Consider the following 20,923-nt stretch of genomic DNA (forward strand, 5'->3'; position numbering starts at 1 on the left):
CCCCCGCGCGCCGGCCCCGCTCGCCCGACCAGTCTGGCCGCGCGGGGCTCGGATTTCAAAGCCCGGCTCCGGGGCGCGGACGGGCCCGCGCCCGCTCGGCCTTTCCCACAGCCCCTCCCCGCGCGGCGCGCCCCTCCCCGCGGCCCTCCTGCGCCGCCCCCACGTGACGCCCGCGCCTCGGCGGCTCGGGTTACGGCCGCCGCTCAGTCCCGCGCCCAGGCTGCGCCGCGGCTGCCCGCCCGCCCGCGCCGCGCCCCCCGCGCCGCCGCCAGCCCCGCGCGACATGGCCCGCGCCGCCCGCCGGCGGCCCCACGCTCCGGAGCGCCGCGCGGCCGGCCGCTGAGAGGCCCGGCCCGGAGCGAGCGCCCGCGCGCGGCCCCCAGCTCCCGAGCGCCCCGCCGCCGCGCCGCGGCCCGGCCCGAGCATGGAGACGGCGGAGAAGGAGTGCGGCGCCCTGGGCGGGCTCTTCCAGGCCATCGTCAACGACATGAAGGTGAGCGGGGCGCGCCGCGGCGTCCGTGTGTCCTTGCCCTCGCGTGTCCTGCCTGCGCCTGCGGGGCCCTGCCCTCGCGCGCCCGGCTCGGAGTGTGAGTGCTTGGGTGTCGGGGTGTCCGTGCGGCTCTGGGGTCGCCCCAGGGGGGTCCCGAGCCGAGCCTGCGAGCACGCCGGGTTTCTGCGCCGCAGACCTCCGAACCACGCGTGAATGGGGTTTGGTTCCAGGGCCGACTCCGCTGCCCTTTAACGGGTCTGGGGTCTCCCCGGCCTCCGCCCCCTTCCACCACCGTGCCCCCCTCCCAGCCCCCGACGGCCCCGAAGCCCAGACAATGCTGTCACCGCCAAAGCAGGGAAAAAAATAAAGCGGAGAACCGTTAACTCCTTCCCGGCCTCGGCCTCTGCTCCCGGCGCCCCCCGCGCAAGCCCCTGGAAGCCCCAGGGTTCCGAGGCCTCCAGGCTGAATGCCCGCGGGCGCCGAGGACAGGCCCTGGGGGAGGCGCGGAGAAGGTTGGGGTGCCGGAGCCACCCCAGGGGAGCGCTTTTCCTACCCCACTGCGGGCCTGGGCTCTCGGCTCCAGCCCTCCCCCTCCCTGACACTCCTCCCTTAGCCCCCTCCCCCGCTGTTACCCAAGGTCAGGCTCACCCTACCAGGTTGGGAAACTGAGGCCCGGGAGTGGCTCAAGGTCATTAAGGAGAGTGTTGCGCCCTGCCCCTGACCTCAGCCCTCATTGTTCAGCTGTGAGGGAGGGGGGTCTCCCTCGGAGGGGTCAGGGCTGGGCAGGGCTGCCCAAGGCTAACCCGGCAGAGAGGGTCCAGCTCCCAGAACAGACCGGGCCGGGACCCCGCAGCTCCGTCTGCCACGAATGAGCAGGACTGCAGGCTGGGGAGGAGCCGGGCAAGAGTTGGCGGCCACACAGCCCAGCACCCAGCACACTGACCAAGTACACAGCACAATCCCACCAGCCCCTTCCCCCCCCCCCCCCCCCCCGTGCTGGGGCAGGCCCTGTGAAAGAGGGAGGGAGCAGCCCCCCCCAGGCAGCCGCCAAATCCCTGCCCCCTCCACCCCAAGGAGGCCTGGGGCCGCTGCTGCTGTCGGGGGGACTGGGTGAAGAGCATGGGGGTACTCCTGCCCCATCCCGAGTGCCTCCTGGAACCGCCGTTCCTGGCGCCTCCTCCTGCACACACCTGCAGACCCTGTGGACGGCAGAGCCCTGGCCCTGGGGTCCCTCTCTGGCACTGGGCAGCACAGAGCACCTCCCCCTCCGCTGGGGGGGTGGGACCTCGCCCCCTCCCGCTTTGGGTAGCCATACGGGAGGCACTGAGGCAGCAGCTTTTGCCCTGAGCGGAGATGCAGGCCCGATCCCTCGCTCTCCAGCCAATTTGCAAGGAACCTGGGAACGAGACAGAAGCAAAAGGGCCCAGATGGTAGCCAGGGCTTCCGGCACAGTGGGAGAGGCTTCACCTGGGGTGACGTTGAGCAACGATATGGCCCTGGCTGTGACATAGGCGTGCGTGCAGGGATCCTAACCAGGGACGGGGAAGGAGCTGGCTGCGTGCATCTCAGGGGCAGCTCCTGGCCGTTTCCCCAACAGCAGGGCTTCCATAGGGGGAGGTGGCCGCCAGCCAAGTGACTGGGGACAGGGGACTGGTCTTGCGTCCTGAACCTTTTCCCCAGCCCCCCTCCTTGGTGCTCTGGGCAGAGAGGTGGCCAAGGGAAGGAGGGTGTGGGCTCAGGGGTGGGGAGGGGCTGCCCTCTGCTGCCCAGAGGGGCTTCAACCAAAGGGGCCTCAGCCTGGTACGGAGAGTGGGTGATAATCATTGCCTTCCCCCGAAAGTGGGAGTGTCACCTGGACACGGGGTTGGGGGGCCTGGCTGGGTGGGAGGTGCCCCAGCAGAGAGGCGGGGCTGGGCCATGCCCCCTTTTGGCCATCGCGCAGCGCCCCTGCATTGTGGGCTGGGCACTGAGGCCAGGGCCACCCCGAGAGCCCTCTCTGGGATGGGAGCCTGCGTTGCTGTCCCACACCCAACGTCTCCCGGAGACAGAGATCCCATCCCCAGCACAGGGGCCCCTGCGGGCACAAGCACTTCCCCTCCCCTTCCAGAGCAGCCTCCGGGCTCAGGGCAGAGCCTCCCTGGACATTCAGTGCTTGTCCGCCTGCACCCAGGGCCAGACCTGGGATCAGGCCTGTGGCCTAGGGCAGCTCCCTTGACCTCTCTGATGAGCTCTCCACTCAGTTTGCTCATCTGTGAAATGGGGGCAGTAACAGCATCAATCTCTCGGGGCCGCTGTGACCCCTGCTGTCACGTGCTGCCTCACTGGGACCCTTTCCGTCTCTGGGGTCCCTGAGGCATTGCCAGGGAGAGGGAGAGGCTGAGGTGCGCCCGTCCGTGTGCTGGAGGGCGCCTGGGCCTGGCCTCTGCTGATGTCTCCCACTCCCCGCCAGCAGAGCCCTCACAGGGGCCGCGGAGGCCGATGGGGCCAGGGGAGGTGGTGCAAGGCCCGGGGCTGCCTCCCAGGCCCCTCCACCCTGAGCGGGGCCCCAAGGGGCCAGCCCACCCACAGCTTCCCCTCTTGCTGCAGCCTTCATGCGCTCTCAAATATTTGCTTTCCCTGGACACCGGCAGGGACCAGCGGGGAGGGGGCAGTTTCGGAGATGGCCTGGAGCCGCCATGTTTCTCGTCACCCCTGCAGGGCCTCGGCTGGGGTCGCCACCTTCCCCCTCACCAGGAGGAAAGCCCTGCCCCAGCGCCCATCCTGCCAGGCCCTGGGCGCGGGGAGAGCGTGCTAGGCAGCAAAGCCCCTCCATCAGACTGGACAGCTCGGTCGCCTGGAGCCCGACCTCCCTACTGGGAGCCCCCTCCCAGTGAGGAGCCCCGGGCCAGGCTGGGATAAAGGCCACACTGTTTCCCCTCGAGGGGAGGGCTGGGGCGGAGAACGGTGGCTCTGTTGGCCGCACAAGGCCCCATTCAGCCCCGGGGCCTGCTTGTCCCTGGCCAGGTCCTCGGCAGCCACGGCCTCCCTGGGCCTGGGAGCCACTGCTGCTGGCCTGCCAGGAGCAGCTTCCGGGGCCCAGGGGAGGCCCTGCTGGACACCTGGCATCGCCTTGAGCCCTGCCTCCCTCTGCCCCTAGGGCAGGTGGGCAGGTCAGAGGGCTCCCCCCTCCACTGGATGCCCCTCCTGGGCCCCGCAGACCCCCTGCTGGGCCCTGGGAGCCTGGAGGAGTGGGGACCAGCTGTTTGCCTTTCCATCTTTGTGAAAGGTGGCGGCACGCAGGCGGGAGGGGATGCCTGGTGGCCCAGCCCCTCTGAACTCCAAGGGCCCAGGAGCCTTCTCCCCTCCCCCCCGGGGGGACAGGAGACTGTGCAGAGTCTGGACAGAGGCAGGGAGAGCCCCGCCCCCTCCCCAAGCTGCGGGCACCTCCCCGAGGGGCTCACGTCCTCTTCCGTCCTCTGGCAGAGCTCCTACCCCATCTGGGAGGACTTCAACTCCAAGGCCACAAAGCTGCACTCCCAGCTGAGGTGAGGCTGCCGGGTGCCCCCGCTGGGGAGGGGTGGAGTGGGCAGAGGAGCACACGGCCCCTCACTGACCCTGCACCCCATCTCCCAGGACCACCGTGCTGGCGGCCGTGGCCTTCTTGGATGCCTTCCAGAAAGTGGCTGACATGGCCACCAACACCCGAGGTGGGGAGGGGGGCGGCCTGGGGCGGGCCTGGCACCTGGAAGGGCCCTGTGGGTGTGGGCCAGGGAGAGGAAGCCAGGCCCGAGGTGGGTCCTTGGCGTCCTTGGGTCTGCTCTCCAGTGGAGTGGGCTGGTGGCGGTGGAGTGAGCCCCTCATCACAAGAGGCGTGCACGGAGGAGTGGGTGAGTGGTGACCAGGATGTCACACCCCGCGTTCCCTTCTGGCCGGGGTCAGCTCGCTGGACCTGGCGACCATGGCGGCTCAACCCTGTGTAGTGAGTCCGATCGATCGTGGCTCCTTCCCGCCATCCCCACTGGACCCAGGAGTAGGGCCCTGAGCTCCGGCGCCGTCTTCGCTGAGAGCCGGACGCAAGACCACAGTGCACGGCCCTCTCTGGTCTGCCGCTGGCAGCCCTGGCCTCTCCCCGCTGGGCGAGAGGGCAGCTCCAGGCCTGACCAGCAGAGCCCCGAGAGCCGCAGGCGGCCAGGGTGGCAGGGGTGCCCTGGCCCGGGAGGAGGCGTGAGAGAGATGGGGCTGCGTAAACACGGAGGAGCCTGACCCTGGTCCTTGTCCCCACCGGGCCGGCAGTGCCGGCCGCCGACGCCGCTTTGGCGGGCCCCGGGCGCCCCCTCGTGGCCCAGGGCCGGGAGCGCAGAGGCCCCGACAGGCCCCTTCCCACGCCGTGCGCTTGCCTCGCCAGGGGCCACGCGGGACATCGGCTCGGCGCTCACACGCATGTGCATGCGCCACCGCAGCATCGAGACCAAGCTGCGGCAGTTCACCAAGTGAGTAGGCCGGCCGGGCGGCGGAGGGTGGGCGGCAGGCGTCCGCCGGGGCCGCGGCCCTGACCGGCCCCGCGCCTACCCGCAGCGCGCTGCTCGAGAGCCTCATCAACCCGCTGCAGGAGCGCATTGAGGACTGGAAGAAGTCGGCCAACCAGCTGGACAAGGACCACGCAAAAGGTGGGGGCGGGCCGTGGGGCGGCGCCCCTGCGCCCGCAGGGCCCGGTTCTAGCGCCCCCTCTCGCTCCGCGCAGAGTACAAGCGAGCCCGGCACGAGATCAAGAAGAAGTCCTCGGACACGCTGAAGCTGCAGAAGAAGGCGCGCAAAGGTAGCGGCCTAGGAGCACCCTGGCCAGCGGGGCCCTCTCCCCCTCGACGCAGGACCCTCCAGCCTGTTGGGTGGGACCCAGGGAGCCGCCCTGCCCCCCAAGGCGGGCCCAGGACCTCCCTCTGGGGAGGCCGAGGCGGCCCCAGGCCAGGAGCGGCTCTGTCCATCCGGCTGTCCTTCACACATTCTTTCTTCTCTGTCTCTCCTCTCCTCCTCCCTCATCTTCCTGTAGAGCTACTTGGTAAGTCCAGTGTCCACCCCTCCAGCCGCTCCTCCCGTCCTTGTCGCATTTGTCTGTCTCCCCCAGCTCAGGGCCGTTGGAAGGAGCCTCTCCCGGCCAAGGAGGAGCGAGGAAAGTGGTCGGTCCACCGAGGGAGGGGCCTGGGGCTGGGGCGCCCAGGGCCCCTGGCCAGAGATGAGTCTGGGGGCCACTGCTGGGTCAGTCTGCCAGGCCGGGAGGAGTCGGCCGGCTGGGGCAGGGTGGGAGGGCACAGAGCCCGGCTGCCCCGCCAGCCCGGCCCCCACCATCCCGTGTGGCCTGCCTGCTTCCCCTGTCTCCTCTCCATCATCCTCTCTCTCTCTCTCGCTGCCTCTCAGTGCTATTGCTGTCTGTGCGTTGCTCCCAAGGCCCAGCTCCTAGCTCTCCCGCCCCCCGCACCCCTGCCGGCCTGGCCGACAGCTGAGCCCCGGCTCTCCACTGTCCTGCTTCCACCCCGGCTCCCTGTCCCGCGCGTGGGCAGTGATGCGTCCTGGGCAGTGCAGGCCTCCAGCTGGGTTCCACGTGCTCGTCTGCCCACCCCGAGTCCCATGTGGCTTTGCGGCTCTTGTGTCTGTCCTGTGTGTGTGTGTCTGTGTGCGTGTCAGTCTGTCCTCTCTGCCTGCTCTGGTGGGACCAGCCCCTCCGGAAGCCCCCAGAGTCCTGCTGACCCTCCCCGGTCCCCCTGCCCCCACGCCAGCGACACCACTGCGGGGGCCTGAGCCACGGCGCAGCAAGCTGGGCCCGTGTCCCCAGCGCAGCCTCGCCTCCCCCCCTCCAGGGAAAGGAGACTTGCAGCCCCAGCTGGACAGCGCCCTGCAGGACGTCAACGACATGTACTTGCTGCTGGAGGAGACGGAGAAGCAGGCCGTGCGCCGCGCCCTGATTGAGGAGCGAGGCCGCTTCTGCACGTTCATCACCTTCCTGCAGCCTGTCGTGGTGAGCAGGCCCCGCAGGGCGGACCCGGCCTCAGCCTCTTGTCTGGCAAGAAAGGCCACTTCTCGGGGACCCGTGGCTAGGCTCCTGCAGGGGCTCAAAGGCAGCTCCCAGAGCCCATCGTGCGATGCCTTGGTCTGGACAGATGGCACGCAGCCCCCAGGCTACATGGGCCCAGCGTCCACCAGCTCTGAGCAGCACTGGTCATGGGGCGGGGGGGGGGGGGGGGAGGCTGGGAGGGCAGAGCCAGCAGTGGGACACTGCTTCCTCAGAACGGCGAGCTGACCATGCTGGGAGAGATCACCCACCTGCAGGGCATCATCGACGACCTGGTGGTGCTGACCGCAGAGCCCCACAAGCTGCCTCCCGCCAGCGAGCAGGTACGGCCAGCCCTGGGGCTCAGGCCGGGAGGAGAGGCGCCCGCCCTTGGTTGGGAACAGTGGAGGGCACAGCCAGGAGGTGGGGGGCACAGGACCCAGCTCCACTGCAGCCAGACCCCTGCCAAACTCAGCCTGGCATCATCCATGCCCAGAACGCCCCCTCGCCCCCCTACATCCACATACCTGCCCACCCTGCTCCCACGTGGAATGCGCTCCTTAGGCGCCTACCGTGTGCCCTGCCTTTTCCACGGGTGCCCTAAGACACCCTGAGTCACAGGGGAAAGTCGGCCAGGTCCAGGAGCCGGCAGAGCCCCAGGGTGACACAGGTACTGCGGCCTGGCCCTGGAGCACCTGGTTCTCTGTCTCCTGCCTGACCTGGGCCAGGCTCAGAAGCCGGACCCCCCCATGCATGTGAGCCAGAGGGGCTCAGAGAGGGCCGAATCCCCTCCAGTGTCCCCCTGCTTCCTGCCCCCAGCTGAGGAGCTTACATTAAGGCTTAGGGAGGGGTTTTCTGGGAAGAAAGTGGGGTGTCCAGAAAAGGATCCTGCTTTCTGCGGGGGGCTGCCTCCAGTGACCCCCATCCCTGTCCCTGCCCAGGTGATCAAGGACCTGAAGGGCTCAGACTACAGCTGGTCCTACCAGACCCCGCCCTCGTCACCCAGCAGCTCCAGCTCCCGGAAGTCCAGCATGTGCAGGTGAGTGGGGGTGGGGTCCGGGGGGCGGGCAGGGACGCTCTGCACAAAGCCGCTTCAAGAGGGCTCCGGGGCCCCAGACGTCACGTCACCTCTACAGCAGGGGCTCGGCCAGCGTGGAGGAGAAGCCGCCTCACCACCCGACACTGCTGCAGGTGCGGGCCCTGGCGGGCGGAAGGGGTTGGCGGCGGCTCCGCTTACTGTGCATTTGCTTCCTTGACTCCTCCCACCACCCTCTCAGGTGTAGTGTTGGCTGCATGTCGCAGAAGCGGGAGCCGAGGCAGAGTCCCAGCCTGTAGCCACTGGACTCCACTGTGCCCAGCACCCCAAGGGGTAGTAAGAATCAGATCAGGGAGAGGTGCAGAGGCTTCAGGGGACGTAACCCGGAGACCACGAGGTCAACAGCACTCTGGCCTGGCTGATTCGTCAAAGCCGATGCCCAGGGAGCTGTTCCATGCTGGCCCCCAGGGGTCTTGCTCAGCCACTGGGCAAGCTTGGGCTGGCACCGAGACCACAGTGGAGGGGCTGTGTACTGTTCAGGTTTCTGGGGAAGGCTGCCTTAAGCCAGGCACCCCGTCCCCAGCACCATCCCTCTGCGAGGCACGGTTGATCAGCAGACCGTGAGCCAGCGCGGGAGCTGGAGGGACTGCAGAGTCCTGTTTGGGTTTGGCAGGAAGGCAACCCTTGTGGCCAGAAACACTGCCTTTGGGGGAGAGAGCAGTGCACAAGGTGTGCGCCACGCGGACGGAGCCGGGTCAGGGTCAGGGCAGTGGAGCGACGAGGGTGACAGTGGTTGCAGACCCTCCTAGAAGGTGCCCTCCACGAGGCCATGAAGCCCATCAGCAGGTGCTGGATGTTGAAGTGCAGTCAGGTGGCAAACACCAACACCAGGAGGGCCGTCTAGGAGTGATCACACACTCTGGCTCTCACTGAGGCCACTGCTAGCCTAAGGCACACCCTGAGCACAGCACTGAGGCTTTGGGGGGGGGGGGTCCCCTGCTCTGGCCCTGCCCTGCCATCCCAGAACCCAGCTCCTCTGTAGCACCTGGATCTCAGGACCTTGTCATCTGACATTGTCTTTTCCTTCCTTTGCCCCTCACCCATCTCCCCAACCCTCGTCTGTCACCCTCCCCACCACATACACCCCTTGTCTCCCTGTCCGGCCACTGTGCCCTCCTTCGCTCCCTCAGTGCCCCCAGCAGCGGTAGCAGTGCCAAGGGTGGCGGAGCCCCGTGGCCTGGGGGTGCCCAAACATACTCACCCAGTTCCACCTGTCGCTACCGCAGCCTGGCCCAGCCAGCCACCGCCACCGCCACCGCCCGCCTTTCCAGCGTCTCTTCCCACGACTCTGGCTTCGTCTCCCAGGATGCCACCTACTCCAAGCCCCCCTCACCCATGCCTTCAGACATCACCAGCCAGGTGAGTGGGCGTCAGGCTGGCCACTGGTGGGGCCGCCTCAGCTGCTGCAACTTGATTCTGTTCCTCGATTGCATTCCAATTTGCATCTCAGCTTTTAAACCTACTTTATCCGTGTATTTTAGATGAATCTTATAAACAGCATATGCCTAAATTTTCTGCTTTTAATTCAGTAAGACAACAATCTCTCTTTTTTTAATCTATTTGAAAGGCAAAGCAAGATAGATCTTCCATCTGCAGGTTTATTCCCCAAATACCCACAAAAGCCAACAGTGGGGAGACCAAAACTCCATCCAGGTCTCCCACACAGGTGGCAGGGGCCCAAGCACTTAGGCCATCATTCGCTGCCTTCCCAGAGCAGCAGCCAGGACTTGAACTGAAGCTCTGATATGGGATGCAGGCATCCCAAGCGGGCGTTCAATCCACAGCATCCCCGCGGCCCTGGGCTCTGGATTTTAGTCGGCACTTTCAGTCCATTTATGTTTAATATGATCCTGAACTACTTGGACGCTTTGTTCTTCTTGTCCTGGGGCTCTTGTGCCTCTTCCCTTGCCTTTCCTTTTCTCGTATCTGCTCTACTGGGGCGCAGCACACCAGGCATCCTTGGCAGAACCTACCTCCTGAGCCAGTCAGAGACCACCATCCATCGGCTGGCCATCCCTGTGAGGTATACTGCTCTCCTAATTGTAGTGCCCATGAACGACAGCTGTCTTCTCCGTTGAGTCCTTCTCAATGCCGTAGGCTCTGCGTGTCTCTGGGTTCCACATCCACAGCTCAGTAGCTGAGGGGAGAATACTGCACCTGCACGGAACACAGATTTTCTCGTCATTCCCACAGAGGCAATCGTGTTGGCCATTGTAAGAGGTCTAGAGATGCCTTGGAGTAAACGGGGCGACGTTCTTGGGTTCTGTGCAGGCACCACGCGTGTACTGAGCCACGGGATCATGCCTGGGCTCTGCTGTCCCCTGCAGGGTGCCAGGCCGGCCACCTCTGTGTCACTCGGGTGTCCCTGCACCTCAGGTCTTCCTGCGGAGTCCCTCCTCCTGCCTGAGGCAGACAGCGTGGTTAGCCAGCGCCGAGTTCCTGTTCATCTGTAAACCTGCTTCTTCTAGGGGTTCATCTGCTGGTGGTTTAGCCATGAGCCTGGGGTGACAGTGTCGCCATCCTGGCTCTGTGAGGTGGCATCTTTGGCCTGTTTCAGGCTGTTCTGTGTTTTGCTACAAGGAGTCCAAACACGGGTTTGTTTCTCCTTAACCCGTTCGTGTCTTTGATTTGCTCTTGGACTTTGGAGCGGTTCTCTCCCGCTTCCACCCTCACGGCTCGTGGTCTCTGCTGCGGGGATTCCAAGTCAGCGTCCGACCACCTCAGTCTGTAGCTCACCTCCGTCTTCCTGTGTCTCCACTCCACGTTCTGGTTGGGTTCTGGAGATCCCTTTCCCAGCCTGCTCGCTCTTTTGCTTTTGAACTTCCCGCAGAGGACTGTGTCCGCTTTGAAATCATTTCAGCTGTGCTGAGAGTTGCGGAAAGAGGACACAGACCCCCCCCCCCCCCAGTGCCGACAGCTTATGTAAGCGCCTGTGGACTTTTCTCTGTTGCCTGCTTCCTGTCTGTGTCACTTGCCCAGGCCCAGCCTTCTAAGTGTCTTCTGTGACTGAGCCTTTTCAATATTGGTCAGGTGTTTTGTAGAGTGTCTCTCAGTTTGGATCTGATACCTGGCGTAAACGAGGGGTCAGGGACAGTGAAACAGTCCTCTGCGGGAAGTTCAAAAGCAAAAAAGAAACAGCAGGCTGGAAAAGGGATCCCAAGAAACTAACCAGAACGTAGAGTGGAGACACAGGAAGACGGAGGTGAGCTACAGACTGAGGGGGTCGGACACTGAACTGGAGGCCCCGCAGCAAGGAAGACCAGTGGTTGGCGAGCAGCTGTGACCCTGCTGGAGGCAGCCACACCCCCATCACCGTTCCTGGGAGGCAGCAGTGCCCGCACAAGTGTGTGCATGTGGGGGACCCACAGTAAGTTCCCAGCTGCCAGCTTCAGCCTGGCCCAACCCTGGCTCTAGTGGGCATTTGGAGAGTACACCCCGCCCCTGCTCTGCTTTTAGAATCAACTAAATAAGCAGAATGAGAGGGCGTTCATCTTTGGCAAGAGGACCACAGAAGTGGTGGTGTGCCGCGTGATGCCACCACTGCCTCACCTGATCCTTGATTAAGGCGACGGCTGCCAGGCTTCACCCCTGCAGAGTCCTCGCCTGCCCAGGCCCACGGTACCCTTGGGAAGGGCTGCTTTGAGACGAGGCACGTACCCTGCTCTCCTCAGGCTCTGGCTCCCCAGTCCCATCATCCGCCGGTGATGCTTGCCCATTACCATAGTGACTTTCTTCTTCCTGTGTTAATAAAAATTGTGTAAAATGCTATCCCTTCTCCACACTTACTTACATGCTCATTTACTTGTACCAATATGGACTCAAATACTGCTTTTACTCTGTGAGTCCTGTCCATCACCACGGAGTCTCTTAAGAATCGTAATTGACATGTTTTGCGCATGCACAGAGCTAAATACAGCTTAAGTGTGCAGCCCAATAAAAGTGCACAAGCCAGATACCCATGTAACCAGACCACGACCAGGAAACTGCATGGCCAGAGCCCTGCATGCCCTACAAAGGTAACCACTCTCTGGACTCGATTCGTTTTTGCCTTCTTCATCCTACGTATAAACACATATATATGTATACATGTATACGTATATATACACACGTATATATATGGAGGGTCTTCAAAAAGTTCATGGGAAATGTACATTTGAAAACACTTTGCAGGATTTCAAATGTTTTTCCACCACAATAAGCACCTTTTAGCTCCATCTCCCCATGACCTTGTGAAGCGCCTCCCATCACGTACGCCGTGGAATCACACAGCGTGCACCCTTCCCCTCTGGCTCCTCCGTTCCCCCGTGCTTGCCTGGAGGTGTGTGCTGTTCTCACCGCCGTGTAGCATCCCTCTGTGCAGCGCCGTCACAGGGCTGGTCCGCGTCTGCCAGGCGGGCGGGCACTGCAGCTCTTTGGCTGAGCCACAGGACGCGCCCACGTCCCATTCCTTCGCAAGCAGCTGTCCCAGCCGACATGGCTCTTCGCTAGACAGTGGCAGTGCCGTTGGACGTCTTTTCAACACCAGCTCACACTTTTAAAGGCCATTTGCGTATCCCTTTCCCTGAAGGGCATGTCGAGATCCCTCGCTTGTTTTCACACTGGGCTATCTCTTGTTGACTCATAGTAGCAGTATTTTTTTTTAATCTGGCTTTGGCTGCCTGCAGAGAGCAGGCTGCCAGCAAGGATGGTGATGTGGTTGAGGAGGTCTCGGCCAGCTCACGGACCCAGTGCCGACCCAGCCGCTGTCAGAAGCTGGAGATGAGGGAGAAAGTGTGTGTGGTACCCCTCACCGTCACACAGTCCATGTGAGGTGCAGGACAAGCCTACGCGTGGGACAGAGCGTGGGAGATGGGTCTGCTCTGTAGCCATGGCCCATCAGCACAGCATAAGTGGGGCATCATTTTATAACCTGACATCGATTATATTTTACAGTTTAAGTTAACTAAGGAAGTTTTTCTTTCCCAATGACAGCCTCACCTTTTGAGAGTTCCAGGGATCCAGCTGGAAGCCTCAAGGTCAGACTGTCTGAGCTGCAAACCAATTAGGTCAAAATAAAAATAATAATACATTTCACTTCAGCATGCTAACCCAAGCTGTGGGCCAAATCCAATCAGAGTTAAGGTGATCACACACATTTAAAAATAGGCAGTTTTAACGTCTCAGATTTTTAAAGTAGTAACAACACACAAACTTCCCCCGAGATGCATAAAATTTTGTTACCCAGGGCAGTGAGAAAAACACAAAAGCGTTCTGAAAAAGGATCAGCACAGGATTCAGCCTGTGATCCTGCAACTGCACAGGACAGTGAGGTGTTGTTTTTTCTTCTGGACTTTTAAGATCTAGGAGCTAACTTTTCAAACAGTCCTCTAAAACCTCTAAATTAGAGAAAAACATCTTTTAAAGGAACATAACAGTATTTAACTAATAGTTACTTTAGAGCAGTTTTTGAGCATTGGCGAAATCAAGTTACTGTACACCAAAGTGCCGCGAAACCCTAGAAATCTCAGGGAAGTCTTTAGTCCAGAAGACAAAACACAGCTCCGTGAACTTCACTGTTAGTCATTTTAGAGTCACACAGGGATGACAAAAGGCTGCAAACCAGTCTCGACAGTGGCAACCCCACAAACTGCAGCCTCTTAAGGAAGCGGAGCAGGGCGCTGTGCACCTGTCACCCTCACCCCCAGCAAGGCAGACGCTACCGAGCAGGGGCCTCTTACATAGGTGGGCAGAGAAAGAGTGGCCAAGCCTCTGTCTCCACGGAATGTCGGCAGAGACAAGGCCGGGGGCGCACAGAAGGCGGCCAGGCGCCGAGCATCCTGCAGGGCGAAGCTGCTTGGACAGGACTGGCCACTGTTTCTGCTCTTCCTCGGCTGGCTCTGCTGGATCCATGACCGACACTGGCTCAGAAAGAGATTTCTGACTTCACACAAGAAAGAACTGAGATGTGAGCGCAGCAGGAAGAGAGGTAGCAAGGTTTCCCGGGGGAGGCGGGCACTTGGCCGGAGCACGCCTGTTCAGACTGGGGTAAACAAGGCTACAGCTGTGCGGAGAGCACACCTGACAGACCTGGCGGGCCTCCCAGTGGAGGACGGAGTGGTGGAAGGAGGGCATGACTTCTTAGAGGGTGGCTCTTCGGAGCGCGAGTGGGTAGTGGGGGGCGGGGGTTGGACACAGAGGAGAAAGAGGAGACAGAGGAAGGTGAGATGGACACAGAGGAGGAAGAGGAAGGTGAAGAATTGGTAGCCGGGTGCCAAGGCGCAGGAGGAGGGCAATGATCGGCCGGATCCGAGTCAGGCTCGGACTTGAAGGCTCGGGAGCTGGCCAACTTCTTCCCCAAGGAGCAGACTCACAGGTGACAGTGAAGGGTGATTCCAGAGGAATAAACACCTGTGTCTAACCCCGGAGAATTTGGGGGTCAGAGGCCCCATTTTGGACCATGACCGTCATGTGGGAGACACCGGAGAGCTGCATGCTCAGCTCTTCCTGTGGGGGGGAGTGGGCGAGGTTAGAGAATCATAAACCACAGGAGAGACGGGACCCCCCAACTCCCTTCTTCACCTTCCAACAGTGAGGCTGTCCCTGAACCCCAACATTCCTGGGGCTGGAGAGGCTCAGGCCACGAGGGGCCAGCGCTAAGATTTTCAGACAGACAGGACCCTCCAGGTGGGACCCAGAACTCCCCTCGCTTCCTGGGATGGAGCAGTGGAGGGTGGAGGTTCCGCATGACCTAGTCACCTCACTCGCCTTCTCCCGCCCTGTGGCTGTAAAATAGAAAAGACTTCCGGGGGCGGGGGGCAGTAGGGGATAGAAAGGGTGGGGTTCAGCCTGTCCAGACAGGGCGAGGGGTCTGAAGCCAGGACTCTTTATAAGACTATGTTTAAATCTCTTCTTTCATCCTGTACCTTTTAGTGTTCTAAATAGTATTTTAATGACCAGAAGTTCTCCATTGTAATGTGGTCCTATTTACCCAGTGTTCAAATTGTTGGTACTTTTGTGTCCTGCTGGAGATACTTCTGCATACCCCTAGGTCCTTGAGAAGCCTTTCTGTCGTCCTTTGTGATTTAGACATGCAGCCTGTGTGCGGCGGAGGTCCTCTGTCCCGTGCGGCTCTGACTGACCCCTGACTCACGACCATTTATTGAAAAGACAGTCTAATCTCTCTCAGCCAGTTTGCGCTGCTTTGACAAGATACTGTATGCTGGGTGGTCCCACAGTGTGGAGAGCAGCAGAGGCAGTGTCCTGGCCGGGTCCTCCTCCTTCATCCCGGATCCCAGCCTCTTGATCTAGTACCAGTGCCTTGGGGGCTAAGAGCGTGACCCAGGAACCGGGGGGGCGGAGCAGACGCATAGTGTCACCTCCCCACTGCTCTGCAAAGTTGCCTTTGACTTCACCTGGGGCTGTGTGGCTGCCCCCGAGCTCTGTGCTCTGCTCCTGCGGTTGGGTGGTCTGTCCTGTGCCAGCACCACACCGTCTCCATGCATGTCCTCTGCAGCGGTTCTTGTTGCGGTTGGTTATCTGGTGTCAGCCTGTCGGGTTTGGGCCCTTTGCATTGCCTTCCACATGTCAAGATCAGCTTGTCCGTTTCACCAGAAAAGCAAGACCAAACACCACTCCTGGGATTTGGACTGTGACTGTGTGCAGCCTCTTCTCCATAATGTGTCTGTAGTCCTCTTGTCAAGATCTTGCATAGCTACCAGTCGATTTTTCCCCCTAGGAATTTGATGCTCACTGATGCTATTATGTTGGCTTGGTAAGGATTATTTTTTCCTGTTTGGTAGCTGTTCAACTGATTGTTTTTTCTGGCCTTGTATCCAGTAACTGTTAAAAACCACCTATTCTAACAATGTATAAATTCTTGAATATTCTACACACTGCTGCATCACATTGTTGCTAACAGTGGTCACTCGTTTCTCCCCTTCCAGTCCTTGTAAATGTTAGTTCTTTGTCTTGCTGTGTTGCTGTAGCAAAGACTTCCAGTGCTAAAAGAAGTGGCGATCACAGGCATCCTTGTCTTTGTCACAGCTGCAGAGAGAAAACCATTGACGTTTTTGTAGATACTCTTTGTGAGATCGAAGAAGTTCCTCTTATTTGTAGTTAAAGTGTTTGGGGTTTTTCTGTTTCTTTTCCATGAGTGGGTGTGGAACTGTCCATTGAGTTTTCAAGACGCCTTCTCTGTGCAGTTTGAATGCACTCCCTCCTCGGAACGCCCCCTTGGAGCCTTGTTTGCTGTTACTGGAGGTGATCCTGGTTTATCACAGCCTGCAGGAACTCTGGGGACCAGAGGCAAAGTTGGTTGCGACCATTTGCTCCTGATCCCCTCCCAGCCATGGTGGCTTCACCACACTGTCCTTGGTGACACAGTGCTGAAAACAGCACCTGCAATGGGAACTCCACCAGGCACACAGGCACAGGAGTTCATGGCCCTGCCTCTACCGCTGTTTCTCTTTCCTTCGTGGTCAGTTTGGAGTGGGAGTGCCTCCCAAGTACCTGGTGCCTGCTGCCGCTCGGGACAGGAACTTCCCACTCACACTCTAGCCAGCTTTCACTGGGCTCCTGCCCCAGCCTGTCGAGGCCACGCCACGCCCTGCTCCTCTGCACAGCCAGCTCTTTCCCGGCTCCGGGCATCACCTGCCCTGGGCATCACCTGCCCTGGGCTTCCTCTCATTTCACTTCCCCCCACCTGAGGCTGCAGCCCTGATCTCCAGGCTTGTCAGTAACAGTTGCCCACAGGGCTCACAGAGACTAAGAGCAGGCAGCTGAACGAGTACAGGATGGCCCTAGCACCCCTTTGAGGGAACAGTGATGCCACTGACCGAGCTGCCATCCTTAGCATCTTTGTCTGGCCTACTGCCTCCAGGCCAGCGGCACCAAGTCCTGTGGCTAACCTTCAATATGTGTGGCTCTTGGCTGGGGCCTCTGGCACGGCAGTGCCCCTGCTGTGTGCTCTGGGCCCTGCGTTCTGCTGCCGACACTCCCCGGCGCAGCCCTGCAGCATGGGACGGGATGCTGAATGAAGCAGCCCACTGCATGCAGGCGCTGTGACCAGAGCTGTTCTCTCCTCCCCTCCCTGCCGGCCGCTGCTCGCCTGTGCACGGCAGAAGTCCTCCAGCTCTGCGTCCTCTGAGGCCTCGGAAACCTGCCAGTCCGTCAGCGAGTGCAGCTCTCCCACCTCGGTCAGTGGCCCAGCCCTGCCTCGGGACCGTCCCCAGCGGTCCTCCCCTCGCCACCCCCCACAGGGAGGGCCCAGCTCAGCCAGGGGGGCACACACGGAGCCCTGAGAGTCTGCCTCCAGGGTATCCCATCTTCACCCCAGGCCTGGTGGGACGGAGGGGTCCCAGCCACACTCCAGGTTCCATCCTAGCCATGGTAGTGAGCCAGGGGCCTCGCACAAACCTGCATACCCTGAGAGCTTTAACCACAGTCAGGTCCCCCTGGCCATGGCAGCAGGACCAGGATCCCCCTGACTTCCCCGCCGTACCCCCAGGACTGGACCAAGGCTGGCCCCCACGAGCCACCCTCAGGCACCACACTGCAGCGCAGGAAAGACAGGGTGGAGCTCCTCCGAGACACAGAGCCAAGCCCAGCCAGCGGAGGCACCCCAGGCCCCCGGATGTCCCCTGCCACCATTGCAGCCAAGGTAGGTGGCATCTCTGCAGTCACCTGGTCAGTGCAGATGGCCCAGCATGGGGGCTGCAGGGCCAGCTCTAACCACCCAGTGGAGCTGCCTGGAGTCCCTGGTGGAGGGGGCAGCAGGGAGCGAGGCTTCAGCCTGCAATGTTGCTGCTCCCAGCATGGTGAGGAGGTGTCCCCTGCGGCCAGTGACCTGGCCATGGTGCTGACCCGCGGCCTGAGCCTGGAGCACCAGAAGAGCAGCCGGGACTCGCTGCAGTACTCGAGCGGCTACAGCACACAGACCACCACGCCCTCGTGCTCCGAGGACACCATCCCCTCCCAAGGTAAGCCAGGGCACTGCCATCCCCACGCGCTGGGCAGCTGGGCCTCGGCAGTCCCACCCCTCGCCCGCCAGGAAAGCTGTACCCGCTGCCCAAGAGGGCCCTGTCTTTCCTCTGGGTGGGTGGGGGCTCACCACATCCTCTGCCCCCCACCCCCAGGCTCTGATTACGACTGCTACTCTGTGAACGGGGACGCCGAGAGCGAAGGCCCGCCCGAGTTCGACAAGTCATCCACTATCCCGCGCAACAGCAACATCGCCCAGAACTACCGCCGCCTGATCCAGACCAAGCGCCCAGCCTCCACGGCCGGGCTGCCCACCACGGGGCTGCCCTCGGGCGCACCCCCCGGCGTGGCCACCATCCGCCGCACGCCCTCCACCAAGCCCACTGTGCGCCGCGCCCTGTCCAGCGCTGGCCCCATCCCCATCCGGCCGCCCATCGTCCCTGTGAAGACACCCACGGTGCCCGACTCCCCCAGCTACGTGGGACCCACGCGGGCGGGCAGTGAGGAGTGCGTGTTCTACACCGATGAGGCCGCCTCACCCCTGGCACCAGACCTCGCCAAGGCCTCCCCGAAGAGGCTCAGCCTGCCCAACACAGCCTGGGGCAGCCCATCCCCCGAGGCAGCCGGCTACTCAGGGCCAGGAGCCGGGCTGGCGGCCGAGGACGACGAGCAGCGGCTGGCCGCCAACCGGCACAGCCTGGTGGAGAAGCTTGGGGAGCTGGTGGCAGGTGCCCATGCCCTGGGGGAGGGCCAGTTCCCCTTCCCCACAGCCCTGTCGGCCACACCTGCAGAGGAGACACCCACCCCGCCTCCAGCGGCCACCAGTGACCCCCCAGCTGAAGACATGCTGGTGGCCATTCGGCGCGGGGTCCGGCTCCGCAGGACCGTCACCAACGACAGATCGGCTCCCCGCATCTTATGATGGCACCACCTCCCCACCCTCTCTGGCCCCGGTGCGAGCAGGCGGCCTGGTCTGTGAGCAGCGGCCGCCCAGAGCGGAGACCCAGCCAGGGGCGAGGACAGAGCCAGGGAAGAGGCAAGGCCACTTTGTGGAACAAGACACCCGGCTTGGATTTCCGTGTTTCAGCAGGAAGCAACTTCAACAAACCTTGCCTGGTCCGAGCCTGCAGGCCGTGAACTGGTTTTGGAGCCTGTTCTATAGCCCCTTGCCTTGCCTGCCCCTCCACATCCTCCCTGCAGGCCCTGCCTCTCCCCAGCAAGTGCACAGTAGAGGGGCCCAGCCAGCCTTCCTTACCATCCCAGCCCTACCCTGGCCTGGGGTCCGCACCGGAGCCAGCTGCTCCCAGAGTCTTCCCTGAATGCTGGCTCCCTCCCCGCCCCTGCTAACACCTCACTCACCTCCCTTCTTGCCACTCTGCCTGTCCCAGGCCCCTTCCAGCTGGAGACAGGAGGCTGTAGAGGGGTCAGGTTCCCAGTCAGTTGGGGTTAGGAGAGTGGGTTGGAAGTTGGAGGCCGGGGCCACCCATGAAGGGGAAGTGTTGAGGCCCTCAACAGGGCCTTCCAGGGGGCTTAGGGGACCCTAAGGGAGCTCCCTTCTCCCCACGAGGTGGGACAGGCTGGGTTGAGGGCCAGGTGGGGCAGCAGGGACAGGAGTCCCGAGGCCCTGGGGTCACCTGGCCAGCGGCACCACTGTTTGCAGGTATCCAGTTTTCAGCTGGGTCTATAAGGCATTAACTCGTGGCACTTTGGAGTCACAGTTTCAGCCACCTCTGGAGGTGGAGCCTGGAGTGGGGGGGGGGGGGGGTATTTTATGAATATAATAAAATGGAACGGACTCCGGATGAGGACTACATGGGGACGAGGTGATGGAACAGGGTATATGTCTGCCAGTGCCTGAAGGGCAAGGCCCACGGTGGCCTGCTGGGCCCACAGCAGGAGAAGGGTGGGACAGGCTCCCCAGAAGCCAGAGGAGCTGTCGCTCTCTCCAGTGTCCTGAGCATAGCCAAAATAAGCGTGGGGAGCGGAAGGCCCCCAGGGCCTGCCTGCCGTGGTCTGAGTGGACTGCAGGCTCAGGGTCAAGCAGTGAGTCCGGGAAGATTGGCTTTGACTCTCTGTTGCCAGAGGAGATGCCATCCCGGGATGCGGGGCTGGGGAGGAGCAGGGCTCTTGCCCAAGCCACCGGTGTGAGCAGGAGAAAGCATGTGAGCCTAGGGCGAGTGGAGGGATTCCAGGTGGACCCACAGGTTGGTAGAGCAGCAGGGATCTGAGGATGACAGGGGTCGCAAGAGTAGGCTGTCCTTGGTCTGGGTGGCGTAGTTGGAGCTGACCCCCTGCCCCAGGCTCAAAGTCCTAGGAATTCCAGCAGGCGAGCCAGGAATGCCCCTGCGTGGACAGAACTCCTACAGGGCTCCCCAAGGCTCAGGGTGGGAGTGGGGCTTGGAAGTCACTGGGGCCAAGAACTGCTCCTAGCGCTTGGGCTTGCAAGCACAGGCTGACGCCAGGGCTCAGAGGGCAAGGTTTCTGGTGCACCTTCCCCCTACAGGGTTGCCTCAGGGACCGCCAGGTGGGCTGCCCAAGGGGGATGCAGGATGTGAGGGGCAGTGGTGGGCAGGCCTGGCCTCTGCTTCCAGGGGTGTGGCCAGGCCTAGACAACCCTGTGAGAAAGAGCTCATGGGAGATCGGGGGGGGGGGGGGGTTTCCACAGGGTGGAGGCCTGACTGATGGGAAGGAAAGCCGTGGCTTCCCAGAGAAGCGGTGGGTGGCACAGTTCTCCCCTGCCCCATCCACCTCCCTGCTCCCCTCCGGGTCCTCCCAGGCTGTATATACTCCACCCTCCCCCACCCCGCCCTCCCTGTGACTGCCCCACGCTGCCCTGCTGTCCACTTAGTGACCACCTTGTAGGCCCACCCCCCGGGATCCGAGCCAACCATCCCACTTCACAGACTTTGGTTGGGGGAATTCTTCACTTTCATTTTCTTTCTCATTTTGTACAGAGAAATATTCTTTTCAAAAGCGTCTTTGGACTGAAGTAACTTTTCTGGTGCTGTTAACTTGTTCCTTTTTTTTTTTTAATTTATTTTTCCACCCCAGGCCACAACTCCTGGTTCCTACTCACCCTTTCTCATCTCCGCCCCTCCATCCACCTGCACCATTTTGTTTCTTTTCTGTCAGTTTTTTGGAAAAATTCTCTCCTGCCAGCCCCCTTCACTCTGTCCTCCCCTTGATTTCAATAGTCACTGCTACAAGTAACAAATGCACTGTGAAGATCCCAGTATTAATAAAGTTGTACTGTAATTAACACCCCTGGCTCTCTCCCCTAGCCTGCTTGGCACCCCAGCCCCTTCCCCCCCGGACCCCAGGCTGAGGGCAGCCCGGGCACCCCAGGTGTCAGGAGTGG

At 61.8% G+C, this 20,923-nt stretch overlaps 1 protein-coding gene across 2 annotated transcripts; it reads left to right on the top strand.

Moving 5' to 3' along the window:
• Nucleotides 1-393: 393 nt before the first annotated feature.
• On the top strand, nucleotides 394-20,826 carry MTSS2 (MTSS I-BAR domain containing 2). 2 transcript variants are annotated; one of them, XM_062177959.1, is made up of 14 exons: nucleotides 394-493; nucleotides 3,953-4,014; nucleotides 4,103-4,176; nucleotides 4,875-4,959; nucleotides 5,045-5,136; nucleotides 5,211-5,285; nucleotides 6,322-6,479; nucleotides 6,749-6,856; nucleotides 7,454-7,551; nucleotides 8,739-8,967; nucleotides 16,707-16,781; nucleotides 17,093-17,245; nucleotides 17,399-17,564; nucleotides 17,721-20,826. In XM_062177959.1, the coding sequence occupies exons 1-14, from the start codon at nucleotides 425-427 to the stop codon at nucleotides 18,485-18,487; spliced, it is 2,211 nt and encodes a 736-aa protein (XP_062033943.1). In that variant the 5' UTR covers nucleotides 394-424; the 3' UTR covers nucleotides 18,488-20,826. The 2 variants fall into 2 exon arrangements, with proteins under 2 accessions (XP_062033943.1, XP_062033944.1); XM_062177960.1 differs by having other exon boundaries at nucleotides 8,835-8,967.
• The last annotated feature ends 97 nt before the right edge of the window (nucleotides 20,827-20,923 follow it).

Source organism: Lepus europaeus, chromosome 19 (genome assembly GCF_033115175.1).
Source record: "Lepus europaeus isolate LE1 chromosome 19, mLepTim1.pri, whole genome shotgun sequence".
Taxonomy (NCBI): domain Eukaryota; kingdom Metazoa; phylum Chordata; class Mammalia; order Lagomorpha; family Leporidae; genus Lepus; species Lepus europaeus.

What these genes read in the sequence shown, in the direction of transcription:
- MTSS2 (XM_062177959.1), top strand. Translation starts at nt 425, where the DNA reads ATGGAGACGGCGGAGAAGGAGTGCGGCGCCCTGGGCGGGCTCTTCCAG. An exon ending in GCAGAAGAAGGCGCGCAAAG is followed by an intron (nt 5,286 to 6,321) that starts GTAGCGGCCTAG and finishes CCCCCCCTCCAG; the next exon opens with GGAAAGGAGACTTGCAGCCC. An exon ending in TGCCTCCCGCCAGCGAGCAG is followed by an intron (nt 6,857 to 7,453) that starts GTACGGCCAGCC and finishes GTCCCTGCCCAG; the next exon opens with GTGATCAAGGACCTGAAGGG.